General features: G+C 42.3%; 1 protein-coding gene across 11 annotated transcripts in view; it reads right to left on the bottom strand.

Annotated features, from left to right (window-relative positions):
* Nucleotides 1–27,260, bottom strand: part of CCAR1 (cell division cycle and apoptosis regulator 1) — a 74,459-nt gene that overhangs the window by 8,055 nt on the left and 39,144 nt on the right. For all 11 annotated transcript variants that reach the window (XM_063780707.1, XM_001168607.7, XM_063780705.1 and 8 more), the window contains 5 exons: nucleotides 26,538–26,621; nucleotides 22,631–22,816; nucleotides 17,729–17,920; nucleotides 12,341–12,580; nucleotides 10,688–10,799 (listed from right to left, as the gene is read on the bottom strand). In XM_063780707.1, the coding sequence (XP_063636777.1) occupies nucleotides 10,688–10,799; nucleotides 12,341–12,580; nucleotides 17,729–17,920; nucleotides 22,631–22,816; nucleotides 26,538–26,621 (814 nt within the window). The remainder of the gene's footprint in view (nucleotides 1–10,687; nucleotides 10,800–12,340; nucleotides 12,581–17,728; nucleotides 17,921–22,630; nucleotides 22,817–26,537; nucleotides 26,622–27,260) is intronic.

Raw genomic sequence — 27,260 nt, 5'->3', positions numbered from 1 at the left:
GTGAACCCAGCAGGCGGAGCTTGCAGTGAGCCGAGATCGCGCCACTGCACTCTAGCCTGGGCAACAGAGCAAGACTCCATCTTCAAAAAAAAAAGCAGCAAACAATCATCAGTTTTGTTTATCCTGATATTGCAGCAGTTCCATCCCATCTTCAGGCTGCATTTCTAATTTTAGTTCTCTTGCTCTTTCTATCATACCTGCAGTTATTCCCTCTACTGAATTATTGAACCCTTCAAAGTCATCCATGAGAATTTTTAGTAGAGTTGGGGTTTCACCGTGTTGGCCAGGCTGGTCTCGAACTCCTGACCTCATGCCTTCCTCAGCACTCAAGAGTATGGGATATCCCCAGGGCTGGACCAGATCCTAGAACTTCAGAAAGTCATGGATGAGGCCAGGCGTGGTGGCTCACGCCTGTAATCCCAGCACTTTGGGAGGCCAAGGCAGGCAGATCACGAGGTCAGGAGATCGAGACCATCCTGGCTAACGTGGTGAAATCCTGTCTCTACTAAAAACACAAAAAATTAGCCAGGCGTGGTGGCGGCTACTCGGGAGGCTGAGACAGGAGAATGGCATGAACCTGGGAGGCGGAGCTTGCAGTGAGCCAAGATCGTGCCACTGCATTCCAGCCTGGGCAACAGAGCAAGACTCCGTCTCAAAAAATAAAAAATAAAAATAAATAAGTAAAAAATATTTAGCTGGGCATGGTGGCTCATGCCTGTAATCCCAGCTACTTGGGAGGATGAGGTGGGAGATAACTTGAGGCCAGGAGGTCCAAGGCTGGATTAAGCCATGATCACGCCACTGCATTCCAGCCTGCATGACAGAGTGAAACCCTGTCTCAAAAAAAAAAAGAGTAAAGTGAAATTACTCTTTGATCCAAGGGCTGCAGAATAGATGTTGCAGCCATGAAACATTAATCTCCTTGTACATCTCCATCAGAGCTCTGGGTGACTAGGTGTAGTGTCAGTGAGAAGTAATATTTTGAAAAGAATCTTTTTTTCTGAGCAGATCTCAACAGTGGGCTTAAAATATTTAGTAAAAACATCGGTTACATGATAAAGGAGTAAAAAAAAATTCAGTAAAGCATTGCTGTAAACAATTGTCATTCTCACTTTGTTGTTCAATTTCTAGGGCACAGGTATGGTAGGTTTAGCATAATTTTTAAGGGGCTTAAGATTTTTGGAATGGTAAATGAGTACTGGCTTCAGCTTAAAGTCACAAGCTGCATTAGCCCTAACAAGAGAGTCAACTTGTCCTTTGAAGCCAGGCACTGACTGCTCTTCTCTAGCTGTGAAAGTCTTAAGATGGCATCTTCAGCCGATGGAAGAAGGCTGTTTTGTCTCCATTGAAAATTTACTTAGCATAGCCATTTTCATCAATTATCTTAGCTTCTACATAAGCACTTGCTGTTTGAATGTGCCTTTTTTTTTTACCCGCCCCCAAGAGGCAGGGTCTTGCTCTGTTAACCAGGCTTGAGTGCAGTGGCGTAATCATAGCTCACTGCAGCCTTAAATGCCTGGGCTCAAGCAATCCTCCCACCTCAGCAACTACCTTGTACTTTTACCTTATGGAGATGGTTGCTTTCCTTAAACCTCATGAATCCACCACTGACAGCCTCAAACTTTTTTCTATAGCTTCTTCATCTTTCTTAGCCTTTATAGAATTGAAGAGAGTTAGGGCCTTGTTCAGAATTAGGTTTTGCCTTAAGGGAATGTTGTGGCTGGTGTGACCTTCTATTCTGACCCCTAAAACTCTCTCCTTATAGCAATAAAGCTGTTTCATTTCCTTACCATTTGCATGTTCATTGGAGTAGCACTTTTAATTTCCTTCAATAACTTTTCCTTTGCATTCACAACATGGCTAACTGATGCAAAAAAAAAAAACTAGCTTTTGGCCTATCTCAACTTTCAACATGCCTTCTTCACTCACTTTAACAATTTTTAGGTTTCACTTGAACGCTCCAAGGCCATTTTGGGTTTTTTCTTTGTTATTATGATTACTATTTTTGAGACAGAGTGTTGCCCCGTAGCCCAGGCTGGAGTACAGTGGCACAATCATGACTCACTGCAACCTCAACCTCTTGGGCTCAACAGATCCTCCTACCTCAGCCTCTAAAAGTATCTGGGACCACAGGGGCATGTAACCACACCAATTTTATTTTTTTTTGTAGAGATGGGGTATCACTATGTTGCAGATGCTGGTCTTTCCTCCTAGCCTCAAGTGATCCCACCTCTTTATCCTCCCAAAGTACTGGTATTACAAGTCATGAACCACTGAGCCCAGCCTAATTATTAATTGGCCTAATTTCTTTTTTCTTTGGAGACGGAGTCTTGCTCTGTCGCCCAGGCTGGAGTGTAGTGGCATGATCTCAGCTCACCGCAACCTACATCCTGGGTTCAAGCGATTCTCCTGCCTCAGCCACCCGAGTAGCTGGGATTACAGGTGCCCGCCACCACGCCCGGCTAATTTTTGTATTTTTAGTAGAGACAGAGTTTTACCATGTTGGCAATGCTGGTTTCAAACTCCTGATCTCAGGTGATCTGCCCACCTCGGCCTCCCAAAGTGCCGGGATTACAGGTATGAGCCACCGCACCTGTAATTGGTCTAATTTCTTTTCTTTTTTTTTGGAGACAGAGTCTCACTCTGTCACCCAGGCTGGAGTGCAGTGGCGTGATCTCAGGTCATTGCAACCTCTGCCTCTCTGGTTCAAACGATTCTCATGCCCCCAGCCTCCCGAGTAGCTGCTATTACAAGTGTACACCACCACACCTGGCTATTTTGTGTATTTTTAGTAGAGACAGGGTTTCGCCATGTTGGCCAGGCTGGTTTCAAACTCCTGACCTCAAATGATCCACCCGCCTCAGCCTCCCAAAGTGCTGGGATTACAAGCATGAGCCACCGTGCCTGGCACAATTGGCCTAATTTCAATATTTTGTCTCAGGGAATAGGGAGGCCCAATAAGAGGGACAGAGATAGGGGAATGGCAGGTTGATAGAGTGATCAGAACACAAACAATATTTATAATTAAGCTCGTCATCTTCTATGGGCACAATTCAAGGTGCACCAAAACATGTATAATAGTATTATCAAAGATCACTGATCACAGATCACCAAAACAGACATAGTAATAATGAAAAAGCTGGAAATACTGTAAGAATTACCAAAATGTGAAAGAAAGTCAAAGTGGCACATGCTGTTGGAAAAGCGGTGCTGACAGGCTTGCTTGGCATAAGGCACTATCTTTGGCGCACAATAAAGTGCAGTGCAAAAAAAAAAAAAGCATGCCTATAAAGTGTCTACTTCTATGGTATGTGAATTACATTTCAATAAAGGTGTTATTAAATAAAAAATTAAGCAAATGTTCTAATGGCTGGGTGTGGTGGTTCATACCTGTCATCACATCACTTTGGGAGGGAAGCAGGAAGATGGCTTAAGGCCAGGAGTTTGAGATCAGCTTGGGCATCATAGTGAGAACCACATCTCTATAAAAATTTTAAAAATTAGCCAGGTGTGGTGGTGCACACCTGTAGTCCTAGCTACTCAGGGAACTAAAGTGAGAGAATCACATGAGCTAAAGTGAGAGAATCACATGAGCCAGGAGTTCAACACAGCAGTGAGCCATGAGCGTGCTACTGCCCAGCCTGGGCAACAGAGTAAGACTCTGTCTTGAAAAAGAAAGAATGAGAGGGAACTTCTCCTTGGAACCTAGTCATTTACTTATTTTTGATGATCGAAAAATACAATATAATCCACATTATTTGGGTATTTATATTGAGAGCTGTCACTTTCAAAACTGTCTCATCCGAAACTTGTATTTTTGAAATAACTTTTGAAATATTCAAGTAGTATGTATTCATCACAGAAAATAAATCCCACCACACAAAATGAGAGTAGTGATCATGTCCTATTTTTTCCCCATATATACACACTTATCAACATTAGATTTATTTATAGAACATGCTATCTACAAAAACCCTTTAAAAATCTTTTTCCATGTCACTACACTTCTCCAAGTTTTCTTCAATGGGTGCACAGAATTTTAACTGCATGACTATATTACCAAAGTACAATTTAATAATTCTCTATTCCTATTCAGATTGATTCCATAGTTTTGTTTTATAATAAATTATGGAATGATCACTCATGTTGATATTTTAAAGGATATGGCTAATTCACATTTCCAAATTTCTGTTCAGAAAAGGTATAACAATGTATAGTCCCAAAGAAGAGTGATGAAAGTGTAACTCCTTTTACCCTTGTTAAACTGTGTTACCTTTCATTTAAAAATTTAATTTTCATTAACTTGATAAGAAAAAGATAGGCCGGATGCGGTGGCTCACGCCCGTAATCCCAGCACTTTGGGAGGCTGAGGTGGGCAGATCACCTGAGGTCAGGAGTTCGAGACCAGCCTGGCCAACATAATGAAACCCTGTCTCTACTAAAAATACAAAAATTAACCGGGCATGGTGGTGCATGTGTGTACTAAGCTACTCAGGAAGCTGAGGGCACTAGAATCGCTTGAACCTGGGAGACAGGGGTTGTAGTGAGCCAAGATCACGTGACGACACTCCAGGCTGGGCGACAGAGCAAAACTCTGTCTCAAAAAAGAAAAAAGTATCTTATTGTTATCTGCTCTCCTAATTACTAACAAAATTCAACACCATTTAATACATTTACTGATACTGTATTTTCATGTTATAATTCTGCTTTTGTATTGTAAGAAGTGTAGTCTCAGCCAGGCGCAGTGGCTCACGCCTGTAATCCCAGCACTCTGAGAGGCCGAGGCAGGCGGATCACAAGGTCAGAAGTTCAAAACCAGCCTGGTCAATATGATGAAACCCCATCTCTAATAAAAATACAAAAAAATTAGCCAGGCATGGGCCTGTGATCCCAGCTACTCAGGAGGCTGAGACAGAAGAATTGCTTGAATCCGGGAGGCGGAGGTTGGAGTGAGCTGAGATCGCACCAGCGCACTCCAGCCTGGCGACAGAGCGAGACTCCGTCTCAAAAAACAAACAAAAAAAGAGTAGTCTCCAGGAAACTTAACAGGATCATGAGATATAAAATATGAAAAAAAAGTGGTAAAACAGAAGCAAGCAGCAATTGGAAACTCCAGGGAAACAAACAAAAAACAACTATAATCCTATCAACATATATTTGGAGCCTATTTAATTATTTAGACTGTTCCAGGAACTTGGAATATATATTAACAAAGAACACAGATAAAAATCTCTTTTTCTTACATAACAGCTTTTATTCAAGTGTAGGGGTAGAGGGAGACAGGCAATGAGCAAAATAAAGAGTATGTAATAAAATAGGTCATAAATTCTATGGAAAAAAAAATAGGAGAGGATAAGAGACCAGAAATGTGCAGTAAGGGAGGGCAGGGGATTGCAATTTTAAATAAAGCAGGGTGCACAGCAGGCTTCACTGACAAAGTGATACTTGAACAGACTTCATATATGAGAAATTAAGGAAGGTGGATCTCCAGGAAAGACCCTGCTAGCAGAAAGAACTGCCAATGTAAATCTCCTAACATAGAAGCATATGTGACGGGTCCACTCTTCTCAATAAGAGGGGTTAAGAGATGTAACTGGAGACATGACGTGGTAGAGTCTTGTAAGTCATTGTGAGCACTAGCTTTTTCTTTTCTTTTGAGATGGAGTCTTGCTTTGTCACCCAGGCTGGAACGTAGTGGCACAATCTCGGCTCACTGCAACCTCTGCCACCCAGGTTCAAGTGATTCTCCTGCCTCAGCCTCCTGAGTATCTGGGATAACAGGCATGTACCACCACGCCCAGCTAATTTTGTATTTTTAGCAGAAGAGGTTTCACCATGTTGGTCAGGCTAGTCTCGAACTCCTGACCTTGTGATCCGCCTGCCTTGGCCTCCCAAAGTACTGGGATTACAGGCACGAGCCACCGCACCCGGCCTTCTTTTGAGACAGGGTCTTGCTTTATTGTCAAGGCTGGAGTGCAGTGGTGTGATCATCGCTCACTGCAACCTCTGCCTCCTGGGCTCAAGTGATCCTACCAGCTCAGACTCCTGAGTAGCTGGGATTACAGGCATGCACCACCAAGCCCGGATACATTTTTTATTTTCTGTAGAGACAGGGTGTCGTCATGTTGCTCAGATTGGTCTTGAACTCCTGAGCTCAAGTGATCTGAACAGTGGCTTTTTTTTTTTTTGAGACGGAGTCTTGCTCTGTCACTCAGGCTGGAGTGCAGTGGTGCAATCTCAGCTCACTGCAACCTCCACCTTCTGTGTTCAAGTGATTCTCACGCCTCAGCCTCTTGAGCAGCTGGGATTACAGGTGCACGCCACCATGCCCAGCTAATTTTTTGTATTTTTAGTAAAGACAGGGTTTCACCATATTGGCCAGTCTAGTCTGGGACTCCTGGCCTCAAATTATCCACCCGCCTCGGCCTCCCACAAAGTGCTGAGATTACAGGCGTGAGCCACCATGCCCAGCCTGAAGAGTGGCTTCTTCTATGAAGTAAAAATGATGGGGATACACTGGAAGAATTTGAACAAATGAAATAAATTCTAAATTTTGCGAAGATCATTCTGGCAATTGTATTGAGAAACTTTATTGTAGAGGGGAGGAAACACGCAAACAGGTTAGGGGTCTATTAATATAATCTAGGCAAGAGATAATGTGGCTTGGATTATAGTCAAATTAGTGGAATTCGTAAGAAGTGGACTGATTCTGGATAAGTTATGAAAACAGAGCAAATATAACTTCCTGATAGATCGGAAGTAGGGTACTGCAGGAAGAAAGGAGTCAAGGATGACTCCTGGGTTTTAGTCTCAACAACTGGAAAGATGGAATTGTCATTAAATGAGATGGTTGGCAAAGGCTAAGGTTGTAGGATTTGTGTATGTTTTCTTTCTGGTGAAGGGGTTAGCAGGAATTTAGTTTCAGATATATTGATTTTGAAATGCCAGATAACTAAGTGGAGGTGTCAAGTAGACAGTTCAATATGAGAGACTGGGAGAGAAGTCTGATATGAGATAGAAATTTGAGGCTTGGCACATCCTTGTAATCCCAGCACTTTTGGGAGGCCAAGGCAGAGGACTGCTTGAAGCCAAGGAGGTCAAGACCAGCCTGGGCAACATACTGAGACCCCATCTCTACAAAAAATTAAACAGCTGGGTGCAATGGTATGCACCTGTAGTCCCAGCCACTCAGGAAGCTGAGGAGGAGGACTGCTTAAGCCTAGAAGCTTCAGGCTGCAGTGAGCTATGACCATACCACTCCAGCCTGGGTGACAGACCTTATCTTTTTCTTTTTACAGATGGAGTTTTGCTATTGCTGCCCAGGCTGGAGAGCAATGGCGTGATCTCGGTTCACTGCAACCTCCGCCTCCCAAGTAGCTGGGATTACAGGCATCCGCCACCACGCCCAGCTAATTTTTTGTATTTTTACTAGAGATGGGGTTTTCAATATGTTGGCTAGGCTGGTCTCGAACTCCTGACCTCAGGTGATCCACCCACCTTGGCCTCCCAAAGTGCTGGGATTACAGGTGTGAGCCACTGTGCCCAGTCCAACCCTATCTCTTAAAAAGAAAAAAAGAAAAAGAAAATTAGAAATTTGAGAATTAACAGTATATAGACAGCATTTAAAGCTAGGAGAATGGATGAAACCAACATTAAAGGAGTGAAAGGAAAAAATAAACTAAGGCTGGGCTGGGGTCAGTGGCTCACGCCTATAAACCCAGCACTTTGGGAGGCTGAGGCGGGTAAATCATGAGGTCAGGAGATCAAGACCATCCTGGCCAACATGGTGAAACCCCATCTCTACTAAAAATACAAAAATTAGGCTGGGTGCAGTGGCCCATGTCTGTAACTCTAGCACTTTGGGAGGCCAAGACGGGAGGACCACCTGGTCAGGAGTTCGAGACCAGTCTGGCCAACATGGTAAAACCCCGTATCTACTATAAATACAAAAATTAGTAGGGTGTGGTGCCACAGGCCTGTAATCCCAGCTACTTGGGAGGCTGAGGCAGGAGAATTGCTTGAAACTGGGAGATGGAGGTTGCAGTGAGCTGAGATTGCGCCACTGCACTCCAGCCTGGGCAACAGAGTGAGACTCCATCTCAAAAAAAAAAAAAAAAAAAAAGAAAAGAAAAATTAGCTGGGCGTGGTGGCACATGTCTGTAGTCCCAGCTACTCGGAAGGCTGAGGCAGGAAAATCGCTTGAACCCGGGAGGCAGAGGTTGCAGTGAGCCGAGATTGTGCCACCGCACTCCCGCCTGGTGACAGAGCCACACTCTGTCTCAAAAAACAAAAAACAAAAAAAAGAAAATGAGGCTGACGGCTGGAACACTAACAAAATAATGAGAATACTATTTAATGATTCAACTAAAGCAGCAGTAAAATAATACTCTGCGTACAAGGGAGAGAAAATGGGGCTGTAAAAAGGGCTTAAGTCTTCATTAAGTAAAGCAAGTAATGAAGATAAACACTGCTGTATGAATATTATGTCACTGCTAATGAGTTACTATATTAAAGCAAATAAGAGGAGATATTACATAGTATTAATAGATGCTATTACGACCTTATTTTCTTAGGTGTGATTATGGATTTGTGGTTATTTCAGAGCATGTTTTTTCCTTAGGCAAAATGAAGAATTCATATGTTAAATTGGGTTACAAAAACAAAACAAGACAAATATTAACAATTATTGAATCAAAGTTGATGGATACACAGGTGTTCACTGCACTATCCACTTTTTGATCTTTTCAATTTTTTCATTAAACAATATTAAAAACTGATATGGTAGAGAGAAGAAAATGTAGAGGCAAACAAAAAATACCGTAAGTAAAAGTAATTGCCAGAGACACAAACTGTAAAAAAAACCAAAAAGAACTTATAATTTTCTATATCAGAAAACTATAATTTTTTAAAAAGCCACAAATCTACCTAGAAAAGAACAGGTAAGGTATTCAGAGGCACTTTTGAGGTATTTGATCGTTGATGTCTATGGTCAGAGCATCTACTGTACAGTATTTTAAATGTCACCACATGGTAACAAAGTCTGTCTTATAAAACTTAGGCGAAAGGTATATGGGTGTTTATTACTATTAGCCTTTAAACTCTATATGTACTCTTTTGCATTATGATAGTCTTTGTTAAACAAAATGCCCAAATTAGTTTTTTTTTTTTTTGAGATGGAGTTTCCCTCAGTTGCCATGGCTAGAGTGCAATGGCACAATCTGGGCTTGCTGCAACCTCTGCCTCCCGAGTTCAAGCCATTCTCCTGCCTCAGCCTCCCCAGAAGCTGGGATTACAGGCGCGGGCCCGGCTAATTTTTTGTATTTTTAGTAGAGATGGAGTTTCACCATGTTGACCAGGCTGGACTTGAACCCCTGACCTCAGGTGATCCACCCGCCTTGACCTCCCAAAGTGCTGAGATTACAGGCATGAGCCAGCACGCCCAGCCCCAAATTAGTTTTCTAAAGAATATATTTAGAACACGTATGTAGCTCACGCCTATAATCCCTGCATTTTGGGAAGCTGATGTGGGCAGATTCCTTGAACTCAGTAGTTCAAGACCAGCCTGGGCAACAGAGTGAGACCCCGTGCCTATAAAAAATTTAAAAATTAGGCCGGGCACAGTGGCTCAGGCCTGTAATCCCAGCACTTTGGGAGGCCGAGGTAGGTGGATCACCTGATGTGGGGAGTTTGAGACCAGCCTGACCAACATGGAGAAAGCCCATCTCTACCAAAAATACAAAATTAGCCGGGTGTGGTGGCGCATGCCTGTAATCCCAGCTACTTGGGAGGCTGAGGCAGGAGAATCGCTTGAACCCGGGAGGCGGAGGTTGCGGTGAGCCGAGATAATGCCATTGCACTCCAGCCTGGGCAACAAAGCGAGACTCCGTCTGAAAAAAAAAAAAAAAATTTAAAAATTAGCCAGGAATGGTGGCAAGCACCTGTAGTCCCAGTTACTCCAGGGACTGAGGTGAGAGGATCATACTGAGCCTGGCAGGCTGAGGCTGCAGTGAGCTGTAAGCATGCCACAGTACTCCAGCCTGGGTAATACAGTGAGAACCCTGTCTCAATTAAAAACATAAAAAATTAGTATATGAAACATCAGGGACTATTATACATTTTTTTTTTTTTTTTGAGACAGGGTCTCACTCTATTGCCCAGACTGGAGTGCAATGGCACGATCTTGGCTCACTACAACCTCCGCCTCCCATGCTCAAGTGATTCTCCTGCCTCAGCCTCCAGAGTATACCTGGGATTATAGGCACGCGCCACTACCGCCTGGCTAATTTTTGTATTTTTAGTAGAAATGGGGTTTCACCATGTTGGCAAGGCTGGACTTGAACTCCTGACCTCAAATGATCCACCTGCCTTGGCCTCCCAAAGTGCTGGGATTACAGGTGTGAGCCCCCGTGCCTGTCCTATTATAGCTTTTATGGCACAGCTTAGGCACCATGTTCAGGGAAATTTGTTCCGTCAAATTGAGTATTAATTATATATGAGACACAGGATAATCAGTAATAAACATGTCTTAAAACAATCTTCTCACCTAAAAATCAGAAAAACTTTCTCACTGAAGAGTATATTACTCTTTCTAAAGAAAAAAATGTTAAAAGTATAGATTTCAGTGATACAATGTCACCAAACAAAAAATGTATTCTTAACTCTAAGAAATAATAAATTTCAATCATACCATCTTCTTCATCCTCAGCTTCTTCTGCTTCCATAGGGTCATATTCATCTTGATTGTTATCTTCTTCAGTTTCATCATCATCTTTAGAATCATCTTTTCTTTTATCTTCTTTCTATAATTTAAAATGCCTTTATTATTTATTTACTTATTTTTTAGAAGACAGGGTTTTGCCATATTGCCCACGCTGGTCTCCAATCCCTGGGCTCTAGCGATCCACTGGCCTGGGTCTTCTGAAGGGCTAGGATTATAGGCGTGAGCCACCACAGCCAGTAGTTATATTATTATTATATTATCATAACAATTATTATATATTATTACATATATATATATATATATATATTTTTTTTTTTTTTTGAGATGGAGTCTGGCTCTGTCGCCCAGACTGGAGTGCAGTGGCACAATTTCCCTTCACTGCAACCTCCACCTCCCGGGTTCAAGTGATCCACCCACCTCAGCTTCCCAAAGTGCTGGGATTACAGGTGTGAGCCACTGTGCCTGGCTTCAAATGGTTTTAAATTAAGCAAGAAATCTCACCAAACATTAAATTACTAAAACTGAAAAATAGTAAATCCACTGAAGTTATTTAAAAATTTTACATTGCAAATTACTATTTTTTTGTTTTGTTTTTTTTGAGACACAGTCTCACTTTGTTGCTCAGGCTGGAGTGCAGTGGCACAATCTGGGCTTACTGCAGCCTCCAACTCCTGGGTTCAGGCAATCCTCCTGCCTCACCCTCCCAAGTAGCTGGGACCACAGGCACATGCCACCATGTCCAGCTAATTTTTCTAATTTTTGTAGAGAGGGGGTTTCACCATGTTGTCCGGGATGGTCTTGAACTACTGGAGTCAAGCAATCTGTCCACCTCGGACTCCCAATGTGCTGGGATTATAGCAGCGAGCCACTATGCCCATACTATAAATGTATAATAATAATTAGGCTGGGTGCGGTGGCTCACATCTGTAATACCAGCACTTTGGGAGGCTGAGGTGGGCAGAGCGCTTGAGGTCAGGAGTTCAAGCCTGGCCAACATGGTGAAAACCTGCCTCAAAAAAAAAAAAAAAAAATTAGCTGGGCAAGGTGGTGTGCACCTGTAGTCTCAGCTACTTGGGAGACTGAGGCAGGAGAATTGCTTGAACCTGGGAGGGAGAGGTTGCAGTGAGCCAAGATTACGCCACTGCACTTCAGCAAGCCTGGTCAACAGAGCAAGACTCCGTCTCAGAAAAAGGAAAAAAAAATTTTAAGAATAAAGTATTAGAAAACTAGCTGTAGATGCTCATATTGGCTTAATTTGAAGATCTGAATTTATCTTTTTTTTTGAGATGGAGTCTCGCTATGTCACCCAGGCTGGAGTGCAGTGGTGCAATCTTGGCTCACTGCAATCTCCACCTCCCAGGTTTAAGCAATTCTCCTGCCTCTGCCTCCCCAATAGCTAGGACTATAGGCATGTGCCATCATATCAGGCTAATTTTTTGTATCTTTAGTGGAGATGAGGTTTCACTGTGTTAGCTGTGATGGTCTCAAAGACTTGATTTTCTAATATAGTAAAATCTTTCAGTTTGGCTTTTACATCTAATATTCTGATGGAAATCAACATCAACCTTTATAACCTAGAAGAGTAACTGAAAGCTTCTAAAGCAGGTTGTTATTACAGACCTTCCTTTCATCTCTATCTTCTTTTTTATCTTTATCATCGCCTGATTTTCTCCGTTTGGGTTTTGGCTCATCAGTTTCATCATCTCTTTCTTCTTTTTTATCTTTTCTCTCATCTTTTTTGCTTTTTTTATCCTTTTCTTTTTTGTCCTCTTTCTCAGGAAGAGACAGTAATGATTTGTATATACGGACACCAAAATCTCTTTGAAGCATTTCGTTGAAAAGTTCCGCAAACAATGAAACCTATAAAAAGATATCAACATGAACCTAGCCAAATTTCAACAGAAATAATAAAGCTAACAGAGTAATTTAGCAAATAAAAACTTGCCACATATAATGATTATGTAAACTTATCAAACTTTTTTTTTTTGAGATGGAGTCTCGCTCTGTTGCCCAGGCTGGAATGTAGCGGCACGATCTTGGCTCACAGCAAGCTCCACCTCCCGGGTTCACGCCATTCTCCTGCCTCAGCTGACAAGTAGCTGGGACTACAGGCGCCCGCCACCACGCCCAGCTAGTTTTTTTGTATTTTTAGTAGAGACGGGGTTTCACCATGTTAGCCAGGATGGTCTCGATCTCCTGACCTTGTGATCTGCCCGCCTCGGCCTCCCAAAGTGCTGGGATTACAGGCGTAAGCCACCGCGCCTAGCCACTTACCAAACATTTTAACACAACCATTAATCTTTTTTATTTTTATTTTTTTCTAGACAGAGTCTTGCTCTGTCACCCAAACTGGAGTGCAGTGGCATGATGTGGGCTCACTGCAATCTCTGCTTCCCGAGTTCAAGCCATTCACCTGCCTCAGTCTCCCGGGTGGCTGAGATTACAGGCTTGTGCCACCAAGCCCAGCTAATTTTTGTATTTTCAGTAGAGATGGAGTTTCACCACGTTGGCCAGGCTGGTCTTGAACTCCTGACCTCAGGTGATCCGCCCGCCTTGGTCTCCCAAAGTGCTGCGATTACAGGTGTGAGCCACCCCACAAAGCCAACCAACCGTTAATCTTCATGATAAGTGTACCTTATTCATTTATTCAATAAGTTTTAAGTCAAATGCCTGGTATGTACCAGGGCCTGTTTTAGGCATTAGGGATACAGCACTGAAGAAAGCTGATAAAAACCCCTCCTATCATCCAGCTAGTGGAGAGAATAAATAACCAAATCATGAAGTCTCTGTTAACCTATTCTGGTTCTGGGGCTGCCTGGTTTTTAAGAAAAGGAACAACCAAATCAACATCAAATTATATGAAAAACAAGCAGGATAAACACCTAGAGTATAACAAGAGAGAATAGTAAGACAAGGCCTCTCTGATAAGGTGACATTTAAAAAGTAACCAGAAGGCAATAAGGAAATAAGCCATATTGGTATCTAGAAGAAAATTTTGGATTAGGGAAACAATTTTAAACCCTGAATAGGGAGCATCTATTACTATGCAAGCATCCACAGATAATGGGCTATAGCATACGCATAAACATAAAACTATATAATTTTTTTTTTTTTTTTTGAGACAGAGTCTTGCTCTGTCACCAAGGCTGGAGTGCAGTGGCGGAATTTCGGCTCACTGCAAGCTCCGCCTCCCCGATTCACACCATTCTCCTGCCTCAGCCTCCCCAGTAGCTGGGCCTACAAGCGCCTGCCACCACGCCTGGCTAATTTTTTTTCTTTTTAGTAGAGATGAGGTTTCACCGTGTTAGCCAGGATGGTCTTGATCTCCTGGCCTCATGATCCCCCCGCCTCGGCCTCTCAAAGTGCTAGGATTAAAGGCATGAGCCACCACGCCTGGCCTATATTATAAATTTTTATGTACCTATTTATTTTTTCTTTGAGATGGAGTTTCACTCTTGTTGCTCAGGCTGGAGTGCAATGGCACTATCTTGGCTCACCGCAACCTCCGCCTCCCAGGTTCAAGCGATTCTCCCGCCTCAGCCTCCCAAGTAGCTGGGATTACACGTATGCGCCATCACGCCCAGCTAATTTAGTATTTTTAGTAGAGATGGGGTTTCTCCATGTTGGTCAGGCTGGTCTTGAACTCCTGAACTCAGGTGATCCGCCTGCCTCAGATTGCCGAAGTGCTGGGATTACAGGCGTGAGCCACTGCGCCCAGCCTTATGTACCAATTTCTAAGGCTAAAGTCCATTGCTTTCAACAGACTCTTAAAAAGGGCTAAAACGGGCCGCGCATGGTGGTTCATGCCTGTAATCCCAGCACTTCAGGAGGCTGAGATGGGTGGATCACGAGGTCGGGACTTCGAGACCAGCCTGGTCAACATGGTGAAACTTGTCTCTACTAAAAATACAAAAATTAGCTGGGCGTGGAGGCACACGCCTGTAATCCCAGGGCTACTCGGGACGTCGAGGCGGGAGAATCGCTTGAATCTGGGACATGGACGTTGCAGTGAGCCAAGATCATGCCATTGCACTACAGCCTGGGCGACAGGGTGAGACTGTCTCAAAAAAAGGGTTAAAACTTGAAATGGCTGACCACAGCCCTTAAATGTGTCATCTTTGCAAATCTGATATATTTGCTAAAATATGTTAATCAGATCATTTTCTGATTATAAAGGATAATGCAATTTATTATAACTATAATTTATTTTAGCCTGTTTTTCATTAGTTGCCCAATCTTTTTTATTTCAAATTGAGATGGGAGTCTCACTATGTTGGCCCAGGCTGGCCTCAGACTCCTGGGCTCACGCAATCCTCCCACCTCAGCCCCTCAAAGTGCCATAGGGACTGTGCCCAGCCTACGTATTTATTTATTAAGTGATTATTACAGGGATGGCACTATTAGGAATTACTTCAATTTATGGCAACTGCTTACTTTTTTTATTTTTTGAGACAGAGTCTCGCTCTGTTGCCCAGGCTGCAGTGCAGTGGCACAATCTTGGGTCACGACAACCTCTGCCCGCTGGGTTCAAGAGATCCTCCTGCCTCAGCGTCCTGAGTAGCTGGGATTACAGGCGCCTATCACCTAGCCTGGCTAATTTTTTGTATTTTTAGTAGAGATGGGGTTTCACGATGTTGGCCAGGCTGGTCTCAAACTCCTGACCTCAGGTGATCCACCTGCCTCAGCCTCCCAAAGTGCTGTGATTACAGGCATGAGCCACTGCACCCAGCCAGGCAACTGCTTTAAAAAAAAAAGATAACATCATATAGCATCTAATTTTAAGGACATCTGCTTATTGGAATAATTAACATTGGAAAAAAAAAATCCCACAACTTGGACATATTTTAATATTTATAACATGTTTTAAACACCAATAAGCATGGACTTTATGTTTCATAATTGCCTCAGTAATCCTCAAAGGTCTCTAGTCATCCTTGATTTTCATCTTACCAGTTGGTAAACAATGACCTTCTGGTTCAAAGAAGCATGATTGATTTTTCCAATATAATTTAGAAAATAAAAGAACATAAGATATGTTGATAAGATACAATAATTAAACACGATAATAATTTTAGATATGATTTTATACAGGACACTACAAAATTAATATGTTGGAAATTCTATTTTTAAGGAGTGAAGCAATTACACTTAAAGATAAAAGTTTTCAATTGTTTTGAAAACAAACATGTTGTAAAGTAAACTAAACTACATGTTGTAAAGCTGCTCTAAAATAATGATACAGGCTAGGTGAAATGGCTCATGCCTATAATCCCAGCACTTTGGGAAGCCAAGGTGAGTGGATCACCTGAGGTCAAGAGTTCAAGATCAGACTGGCCAACATGCAAAAATTAGCCGGGGCTGGCGGTGCGCAACTGTAATTCCGGCTACTTGGGAGGCTGAGGGAGGGGAACTGCTCAAACCTGGGAGGTGGAGGTTGCAGTGAGCCAACATCGAGCCACTGCACTCCAGCCTGGGTGACAGAGGGAGACTCTGTCTCAATAAATAAATAAATAGGCCGGGTGCAGTTGGCTCATGCCCGTAATCTCAGCAATTTGAAAAGCTGAGGCAGGTGGATCACTTGAGGTCGGGAGTTTGAGACCAGCCTGGCCAACATGGTGATACCCTGTCTCTACTAAAAATACAAAAAATTAGCCAGGCGTTGTGGCAGATGCCTATAATCCCAGCTACCCGGGAGGCTGAGGCAGGAGAATCGCTTGAGCCTGGGAGGCAGAGGTTGCAGTGAGCTCAGATTGTGCCATCATATTCCATTTTGGGCAACAAAGTGAGACTGTTCCAAAAATAAATAAATACATAAAATAATGATACAAAAAATAGATTAATAATGAAAAGTTAAACAATTATTTTCTCTTACAACTCAAACGCAAGTTAAAATTTTAATCTCTTTAAATGGTATTAAATGCTATTTTAATTCTAGAGAAAATAATAAAGCATTACCTCATCCCCAAAAGAGACAACTAGACATTATGGATATCCTGAAGAAAGAACATACCACACTACTTATGAAAGCGTCTTAGGGAAAAAACAGGACTGAACTTGATTAAAAATTTAGATCCAACAATCAATTTACATGAAATACAGAGGACAGAGGAACACACAAACCATACCACAGAAATGCAATCAGCAAAAGTGAGTCTGTAAGGAAATGTTAGAGGACAAATCATGTATTTTTTCCCAATAAGTAGATTACAAGAAAAAAACAACAAAAACTCAAAAAAACAAGCAATGAAAAGGCATTCAGGGCCAGACACGGTGGCTCATGCCTGTAATCCCAGCACTTTGGGAGGCTGAGGCGGGCAGATCACCTGAGGTTGGGAGTTCGAGACCAGCCTGACCAACATGGAGAAATCCCGTCTCTACTAAAAATACAAAATTAGCTGGGCATGGTGGCTCATGCCTGTAATCTCAGCTACTCGGGAGGCTGAGGCAGGAGAATTGCTTGAACCCAGGAGGCAGAGGTTGCAGTGAGCAGATATCGTATCACTGCACTCCAGCCTGGACAATAAGAGTGAAACTCCGTATCAAAAAAGAAAGAATGAAAGAGGCATTCAAAGAGATTTCAGAGATACGGGCATGGTGGCTCACACCTGTAATCTCAACACTTTGGGAGGCTGAGGCGGGCAGATCACCTGAGGTCAGGAGTTCGAGACCAGGCTGGCCAACATGGTGAAACCCCGTCTCTACTAAAAATGCAAAAATTAGCTGGGCGTGGTGGCAGGTGCCTGTAATCCCAGCTACTCAGGAGGCTGAGGTAGGAGAACTGCTTGAACCCGGGAGACAGAAGTTGCAGTGAGCCACCATCATGCCAATGCACTCCAGCATGGGTAACAGAGCGAAACTCTGTCTCAAAAAAAAAAAAAAAAACCAAAAAAAAAAAAAAAACAAACAAAAAAAACCATGAAAAGCAAAAAGATTTCAGAGATAGAGATATATTAACTAGTCATAATGTGTGGACCTTATATGGATCTTATTTCAAACTTAAAACATTACCTCAAATGAATGTTCTTTATTATCCTCTAATCTGTAGTCCAGTAGGACACTCAAAGACATGATGCTACAATCAAACTTGCCACTTTTTGCAGCCCAATTTGGATGTACAATGATGGCCGGTTCATCAGGCAAAATATATCTTCTTTCTCGACGCTGGCGTTCTATTTCCTCTTGACGTTTCCTTTCTTCTTCCTAAATATTTCAAATTTCAAGTCAAGGTTAAATCTGCAAGTAGGATGTATATACACGTGCAAGATGAATATATATTGAATATATATCTCATAAAGAAAGGGAACAGAATTCCCATGACTCTTCATGGTACTTACACAAACCATAAGGGTTGAGAAGGAAGGAAAGTTCAAATTCACTAAGAGTAGTAAGTTTTGATGGCTCCTAACTCTCTTTTGGATTTCCCAGCATAAGAAACTGCCTTGTAAAGAGGGGGAAAAATTATCTATATTGAGATTATATAAATTAGAAAGTTCTCGGAAAATAGTAGTGGTAGCATAGGTTTTAGATCTTCCTGAAACCTCACACTAAAAAGACAAAGCAATATAGATATAAAAATCAAAAACTGATAGCATTCATAACAAAACTAAGTGACAAGGTATCCCCACAAACCAATATACAAATGGGTGGGAAAAGGCCAAAAGACCCATGTGTTACTGATGAATGTGTCCAAAGAAAGCAGAAGGAAGCAATGGGAGAACAAGAAAACCAAAAAACAGCCAGTAGGTATTTACTGGAAAGTGCAGCAGCTGAAACTAGGCAAAATTTTACCCCTTACAAGAGAGTGAGTGGAGAATTTATTTTAAGATCTGAAGAGGCCTAGGCCACTCTAGCCTTACAAACTTGCAAAGCTCATTTACCAGGGCCCTATACTGAGGAGAAACTGCTGGGACTAGGAGAGGGACAACAAAGACATAGGAGAATGCCCAGATAAAAAGTGATGAAAGGCAAAAGAAACAGAAAACTTCAGAAAGCAAGCCAACATATGTTTCTGACAAAACAAGAAAACAACAAAACGTAAGAGCAGAACTCTATGAATTTAGAAAAGCTATCTGAAAGAAACTACGTTTATAAAATTCAGACAATCTAAATTCACACAAAAATGATTCAAGTATTGAGGTCAAATCCCATACAAATTTAGTATGTTTTAAAAAAGAGAGTGAGAAGCAGCAGCAGAATTACATCCCTGTAGATGATGAAAGTGGGCCAGAAAGACACCACCACAAGGCAGATGAAAATTTTAAATTACTATTTTTAAAGTGTGCTAAAAGAAAATGTTACAAGAGACACAGGAATTCTGCATCATGATCTTAATATTCAAAATTCAGAAAGTGAGTATCTGATTGGTAGACAGATCATGTATCTGACCCTATCTGTAGCAATTCTTCAGCTTCTCTAATAGAAGTGGCCGTGGGAAAGGAGAATCAGGCCTGCTAAAAGCCAATCCAAAAAGAGACTGGATGGAAGATGGAAAAGATCTGCAACTTGGTAAGCGTTTGTGCATTTCATTACATGCAACTTTTTTTTTTTTTTTTTTTTTTTTGAGACAGGGTCTCACTCTGTCTCCCTGGCCAGAGAGTAGTGGTGTGATCATAGCTCACAAATAGCGTTGACCTCCTGGGTTCAAGCAATCCTCCCCAGTAGCTGAGACCACAGCCACATGTGACCATGCTCGGCTAAATTTTTTTTTTTTTTTTTTTTTTTTTTAGAGATGGGGTCTCACGAAGTTGTCTCCATCTATCCTGAACAATTCAGTTCTAAAGCACTCTTTTCAAGGAAGGTTGATGTCTACACAGGAGACAGAGGCTGGCAGGGTGGTGGAGCCACAACTGCCCAGTGATGATGAGCTGCTTCATTACTAAATATTGAAACCCAGATGGAGCAAGGACAATAATCCATGCAGAGATAGCACAGGGTAGAGTCAGATCATTGGAAGAACTGGAGGCACCTGTGTAAATTCACAGCTTTCAATATGCGTAAGATATAGAAATAAATATAGATTTAAATATTTGTAAGTGTTAGCTATCTACTTATCTATATATCTATCTTCCATATCTCTGTTCACTGAAAGGGGTTGGGAGCAGCAACCTAATTGCAATGAGCATATCTTGGCTTCTAAATACCATTCTTCACTAAAAAGGAACCAGGGCTTCCTGGGGAAATGACTGATTCCTGAACTAGGACAAGGATAGCACAAAATAAAACTGAAATGCTTTAAAATGCTAGTAAGTAAAGAAGTCCTCAAAAAGTGATGAAGATATGTCAAAAGGGCACATAACTTGAAAGAACTCCCACCGTCCAACTCTGGGACAATTTCATCATGAAAATAACTCATTGAGGGCCGAGCACAGTGGCTCACACCTGTAATCCCAGCACTTTGGGAGGCCAAGGCGGGTAGATCACCTGAGATCAGGAGTTTGAGACCAGCCTGGCTAACATGGCGAAACCCCATCTCTACTAAAAATACAAAAATTAGCCAGGCATGGTGGCAGGCGCCTGTAATCCCAGCTACTTGGGAAGCTGAGGTACAAGAATCGCTTGAACCCAGGAGGCAGAAGTTGCACTGAGCTGAGATCGTGCCACTCCACTGCAGCCTGGGCAACAGAGAGAGACTCCGTCTCAAAAAATAAAAATAAGGCTGGGCGCAGTGTAATACCAGCCTGTAATACCAGCACTTTGGGAGGCTGAGGCGGGTGGATCACGAGGTCAAGAGATTGAGACCATCCTGGCCAACACGACAAAACCCCGTCTCTACTAAAAATACAAAAATTAGCTGGGCATGGTGGTGCGTGCCTGTAGTCCCAGCTCCTCAGGAGGCTGAGGCAGAAGAATAGCTTGAACCCAGGAGGCAGAGGTTGCAGTGAGCTGAGATCGCACCACTGCACTCCAACCTGGCAACAGGGCGAGACTCCGTCTCAAAATAAATAAATAAATAAATAAATAAATAAAGTTAAAAAATAAAATACATAAAAAAATAAGAAATCACAAGTCCATGCATCACCTAAGAACAAGGTAATTATCTTACACAATTACAAAACCATTATCACATTCAAGCAATTTAACACTGCTTTAATATTATCTAATGTCACATCCATATCCATAATCAAATTTCTCCAACTGTCCCAAAAATACTCTCTATGACTTTTATTTTTGCCTATCCAGGATCTAGTCAGGTTTCACTTAGTTCATGTGGTTGTTATATCTCATTAGCCTCCTTTAATCTAAGAGATCCCTTTAACCACTTCTTTCTTTTATCTTTCATTATATGGACCATTTGTTGAAAAGCTTAGGAAAGCTTCGAGAATTTTTCACATTCTAAAAAAATAAAAAATAAAAAATTTAAAAAAGAAAATTTCACATTCTATAGATTTATCTGTTTTCTCACAATCAGATTTAGAGCAAACATTTCTGGAAGGAATTCTTCATAAATAATGATGTGTACTTTACAATGTATAAGATTTAGAAACTGATTATGTGGCTTATCCAATTACTGGTGCTAAAACACACTTCTGAGATCCCTGTATTTCAAATTCAGAAAAGAAGTAACAGGCTTATGCATCCAGGAGTTATTCTATTGGACATAAAACTGAAGCATAAAACAGCTTGAATAAATAGTCTGAGTCTCAAGGTTTGACTCAATCAAACATACTGTTTTAGAAGTAGACAGATTCTGGAATAAGCACTTCACCAGAACTCAATTTCTGAGCCATTTACCTAGAACTGTTTTTTTTGGTTGTTTTTTGTTTTGTTTTTTTTTAGACAGAGTCTCACTCTGTCGCCCAGGCTGGAGTGCAGTGGCGCAATCTGGGCTCACTGCAAGCTCCGCCTCCTGGGTTCAGGCCATTGTCCTGCCTCAGTCTCCCCAGTAGCTGGGACTACAGGCGCCTGCAACCACGCCCAGCTAATTTTTTGTAATTTTAGTAAAGACAGGGTTTTACCACGTTAGCCAGGACGGTCTCGATCTCCTGACCTCGTGATGCGCCCACCTCGGCCTCCCAAAGTGCTGGGATTACAGGCATGAGCCACCGCGCCCGGCCTTTTTACCTAGAACTGTTTTGTATCTTCATTGTGGTGTTGGTGGTGGTTATATAACTATATGTATTTGTAAAAACTCACAGAACTGTTCACAAAAAAGGTTGAATTTTATAACAAGTAAATTGCACCTTAATAAATGCATACACACGGCCGGGCACAGTGGCTCACGCCTGTAACCTCAGCACTTTGAGAGGCTGAGGTAGGCGGATCACCTGAGGTCAGGAGTTCGAGACCAGCCTGACCAACATGGAAAAACACCATCTCTACTAAAAACACAAAATTAGCCAGGCGTGGTGGTGCATGCCTGTAATCCCAGCTACTTGGGAGGCCAAGGCAGGAGAATTGCTTGAACCTGGGAGGTGGAGGTTGTGGTGAGCCAAGATCGTGCCATTGCACTCCCTCCTAGGCAACAAGAGCGAAACTCCATCTCAAAAAATAAATAAATAGCTGGGCACGGTGGCTCACGCCTGTAATCCCAGCACTTTGGGAGGCTGAGGCAGGCGAATCACAAGGTCAGGAATTCGAGACTAGCCTGGCCAACATGGTGAAACCCCGTCTCTACTAAAAATACAAAAAATTAGCCAGGCGTAGTGGCGGGCGCCTGTAATCTCAGCTATTCGGGAGGCTGAGGCAGGAGAATAGCTTGAACCTGGGATGCGGAGGTTGCAGTGAGCTGAGATCATTCCACTGCACTCCAGTCTGGGCAACAGAACGAGACTCAGTCTCAAATAAATAAATAAATTAATTAAATTAAATAAATAAAAGCATACACACACATAATCTTAACTCACGTATTCCAAGAACACCCTATACATGAATATTAATACCATAGAGTATAATAATAGATTGAGTACATACCTCTTTATCGTCTTCAGATTTCCTATCATCATCCTCATCCTCTTCTTTTTCAGATTTCTCTAACTCCTTCTGTTCTTCTTTTTGTTCCTCTACTTTAAGCTGTTTTGTCAATCGGGCTATTAACTGGGATTTTAATCCTTTGGAACTAAGAGCTCGACTTTCTAATTCTTTTCGGAGGTCATTTACCTGAATATATGGAGCAGAAAAACACAGGGAAAAAAAAAGGTGGCGGGGGGCGGGGGGCGGCAGATATTGAAATAGGAAACAAACTAGCTACAATTAACAATTATCTTTTGTGTGGTTTTTGTTTTGTTTTTGTTTTTTTTGAAACAGAGCCAAACTCTTGTCGCCCAGGCTGGAGTGCAGTGGCGTGATCTCGGCTCACTGCAAGCTCTGCCTCCCAGGTTCAATCAATTCTCCTGTCTCAGCCCCCCAAGTAGCTGGGATTACAGATGCGCACAATCACATCCAACTAATTTTTGTACTTTTAGTAGAGATGGGGTTTCACCATGTTGGTCAGGCTGGTCTTGAACTCCTGACCTCGTGATCAGCCTGCCTTGGCCTCCCAAAGTGCTGGGATTACAGGCGTGAGCCACCACGCCCAGCCTTTCGTGTGACTTTTTAAAAATGTGGTGAAAAGAACATTTGTACAGCTCACAAAACACTTGTGAAAATGCAAAATGATAGAATATTTTTGGAAAATAAAACATTTTAACATGCGTAAAAATGTTTTTAAATGTTCTTTGACCCAGAAGTTCTAATTTCTGGCTGTCTACCCTAAGGAAACATCCTAAATAGAAGGGGAAAAAAAACCCACAAAACTATAGATTTACTTATTTCCTCCCTCCAAAAAAGGGAAGAGTCTAAATGTCTCATAAATTAGCCAGGTGTGGTGGTGAATGCCTGTAGTCCTAACCACTTGGGAGGCTGAGATGGGAAGACTGCTTGAGCCCAGGAGTTTAAGGTTCCAGTGAACTATGCACTGCACTCCAGCCACGGCGACAGAGACCTTGTCTCTAAAAGTTAAGTAAATAAACAAATGTCCAACAGAGGAGTAACACCAGCAGGGAATGGTGGCTCGTGCCTGTAATCCTAGCACCTTTGGAGTCCAAGGTGGAAGGACCGCTTGAGGCCATGAGTTTAAAATCAGCATGGGGAACATAGCAAAACCCCATCTCTTTAGAAAAAAAAATTAGCCAGGCGTCGTGGAACATGTCTTTAGCCCAAGCTACTTGAGAGGCTTAGGTCAGAGGACCACTTGAGCCTAGGAGTTTGAAGCTACAGTGAACTCTCATCACACCATTGCACTCTGTCCCTTTAAAAATAATAATACTACCACCTAAGAAAAATCTGTATATCAATTTAATTGAATAGTATAAAATATTTAAAAATAATTACATGGACAAAATTAATGTTAACTCAACAGGATGAGTCATTTTTCTTTTTTTTTTTTGAGGCAGGGTCTTGCTCTGTCACCCAGGCTGGAGTGGCACAACCATGGCTCACGGCTCACGGCTCACGGCGGCAGCACTGACCTTCCAAGTTCAAGTGATCCTCCCACCTCAGGCTCCTGAGTAGCTAGGACTATAGGCATGCATCACCATGCTCAGCTAATTTTTTTTTTTTGGTAGAGACAGTCTCAGTATGTTGCCAGGGCTGATCTTGAACTACTGGGCTATAGCAATCTGCCCATCTGGGCCTCCAAAAGTGCTAGGATTACAGGCATAAAGCACTGTGCCCGGCTGCAACCTTACACACACATATGTATTTTTAGACAGGATTTCATTTTGTTGCCTAGGCTGGAATACAGTGGCACAATGATAGTTCACTGCAGGCTCCAGCTTCCAGGCTCAAGCAATCCTCCCACCTCAGCTTCCCAAGTAGCTGGGACTACAGGCGTGTGCCACTATGCCCAAATAATTTTTTAAACTTTTTGTAGAGACAGGGCCTCACTATGTTGCAGAAGCTGATCTCAAACTCCTAGACTGAAGCAATCCTCCTGCTTCAGCCTCCAGAAGTGCTGGGATCACAGGCATGAGCTACCTTGCCTGGCTTATTACTTTATGGTTGTTGGTTTTTTTTTTCTATTCAGTATCCTCGGGTTGAAGTGATCGTAACTTTTATATACAATAAGCAATCAACCAATCACAAAACTTGTACCCAGAAAAATACAAATGGAATAAAACACATAAGAATGTTATGAATGATAGCGGGCCAGGCGAGGAGATCACATCTGTAATCCCAGCACTTTGGGAGGCTGAGGTGGGTGGATCAATTGAGGTCAGGAGTTCAGACCAGCCTGGCCAATATGGTGAAACCCCATCTCTACTAAAAATACAAAAATTAGTCAGGCATGGTGGCACAGGCCTGTAGTCCCAGCTACTCAGGAGGCTGAGGCACGAGAATCTCTTGAACCCGGGAGGCATAGGTTAAGATCGTGCCACTGCACTCCAGTCTGGGCGACAAAGCAAGACTCTGTCTCAAAAAAAAAAAAAAAAAAAAATCTATATACACGTATATATATATACATGTATATATATGTGTGTGTGTACATATATATATGTATACACTGTATACACACACACATACACACACACACACACACACACACACGCACACACTGCCCAGGATGGTCTCAAACTCCTGGACTCAAGCGATCTGCCCATCTATGCCTCTCAAAGTGCTGCGATTACAGGAGTGAGCCACCGCTTCTGGCCTCTTCCCAGTTTAGATGTGTATCAATCTATGTTTTAATTTTAAATATATTTTAGGCTGGGCGCAGTAGCTCACCCCCGTAATCCTAACACTCTGGGAGGCGGGGGTGGATAGATTGCTTGAGGCCAGGAGTGTGAGACCGGCCTGACCAATATGGCAAAATCCCATCTCTACTAAAAATACAGAAATTAGCCTGGCATGGTTGTACGTGCCTGTAATCCAAGCTATTTGAGAGGCTGAGGCACAAGAATCACTTGAACCCAGGAGGCCAAAGCTGCAGTGAGCCAAGATCATTCCACTGCACTCCAGTCTGGGAAACACAGCAAGACTCTGTCTCAAAAAAATATTCTATTTTAAAAACCAAATTACGGCCAGGCACGGTGGCTCACACCTGTAATCCCAGCACTTTGGGAGTCCAAGGCGGGTGAATCACGAGGTCAGGAGATTGAGACCATAATGGCTAACACGGTGAAACCCCATCTCTACTAAAAATACAAAAAAATTCGCGAGGCGTGGTGGCAGGCGCCTGTAGTCCCAGCTACTTGGGAGGCTGAGGCAGGAGAATGGCATGAACCCAGGAGACAGAGCTTGCAGTGAGCCGAGATCGCGCCACTGCACTCCAGCCGGGGCGACAGAGTGAGACTCTGTTTTTAAAAAAAAAAAAAAAAAAAAAATTACATTTTTCATGTTTCTTCCCATCCCCTTGAAGTTACTTAGTGCAGAAATCCTACCTTCTTAGTTCTCAAAGTTACTATAGTTACACTATAGACCCTCATATATTATAGGCGTTCAATAGATATTGGCTGTACTGATTTATAAAATTGCCTTTTAATTTATATGTATATAAATACAATTGGCCAGGCACGGCAGCTCACACCTGTAATCCCAGCACTTTGGGAGACTGAGGCAGGTGGATCACCTGATGTCAGGAGTTCGAGACCAAACTGGCCAACATTCTGAAACCTCGTCTCTACCAAAACTAGAAAAATTAGCCAGGCATGGTGGCAGGGTGCCTGTAATTCCAGCTACTCAGGAGGCTGAGGCAAGAGAATCTACTGAACCCAGGAGGCAGAGGCTGAAGTGAGCCGAGATCGCGCCACTACACTCCAGCCTGGGCGAAAGAGCGAGACTCCATCTCAGAAAGAACTTTTTAATTGAAAAAAAAAATAAAATCCATCCTTATCAAAGTTACCTTCATTGTCTTTGGATCAAGTTTAGACCAATGGGTAGGTGTAGAAATTTCTTTTGCTTCACCATCATCCTTCTCTTCTTCATCCTGACATACAAAGTTAAGAATGTAATTACTATTATGAAACCTTAAAATAAAAATAATTTATTTTTAAAAGTCTGTTGCTGATCTGTGCAAGGTCACAATGTTTCAGATTGTCTTCTCCTAAAGTTATTATTTAAGCAAGTCCACGTACATACATTCTACCACTTTTAACTGATCACAAAGACACTCATCAGCCAATCAAAGCCAGATCTGTGAAACACAAAAGGGTGATAAATTACAACACAAAGGATATCAGGGATGCACAAACACTGCCGGTCTCCACAAACCACACAGTGTGTGATCTTGCCCCAATTTTCAAGCCACCCAAAGACTGATTTAGTCAGACCTTTGAAATGTACCAAAGACGTTGCCACATAGCCTGAAATTTCAAATCTCTCAGACTTGTGGTTGTCCAATTTCAAATATCCATGACTAGAACTGATGACCATGAAAAAGAAAATTTTTTAAATTTTAGAAAATGGCAAAATGTTTAAAATGGCTTAATACTGAATCTTGTTCAACAACTGGTCCCAGATTCCAGCAACTAGACCTATGATAAAAACAAAATTCTGTGCAATTTAAGCACAACTTATTTTCCTTTGAGGTCTCAGCACTCTTAAAGTTAGGATAATAAGACAGAAA

Source organism: Pan troglodytes, chromosome 8 (assembly GCF_028858775.2).
Source record: "Pan troglodytes isolate AG18354 chromosome 8, NHGRI_mPanTro3-v2.0_pri, whole genome shotgun sequence".
In the NCBI taxonomy this organism is placed as follows: domain Eukaryota; kingdom Metazoa; phylum Chordata; class Mammalia; order Primates; family Hominidae; genus Pan; species Pan troglodytes.
This window is presented reverse-complemented; position numbering and strand designations above follow the sequence as displayed.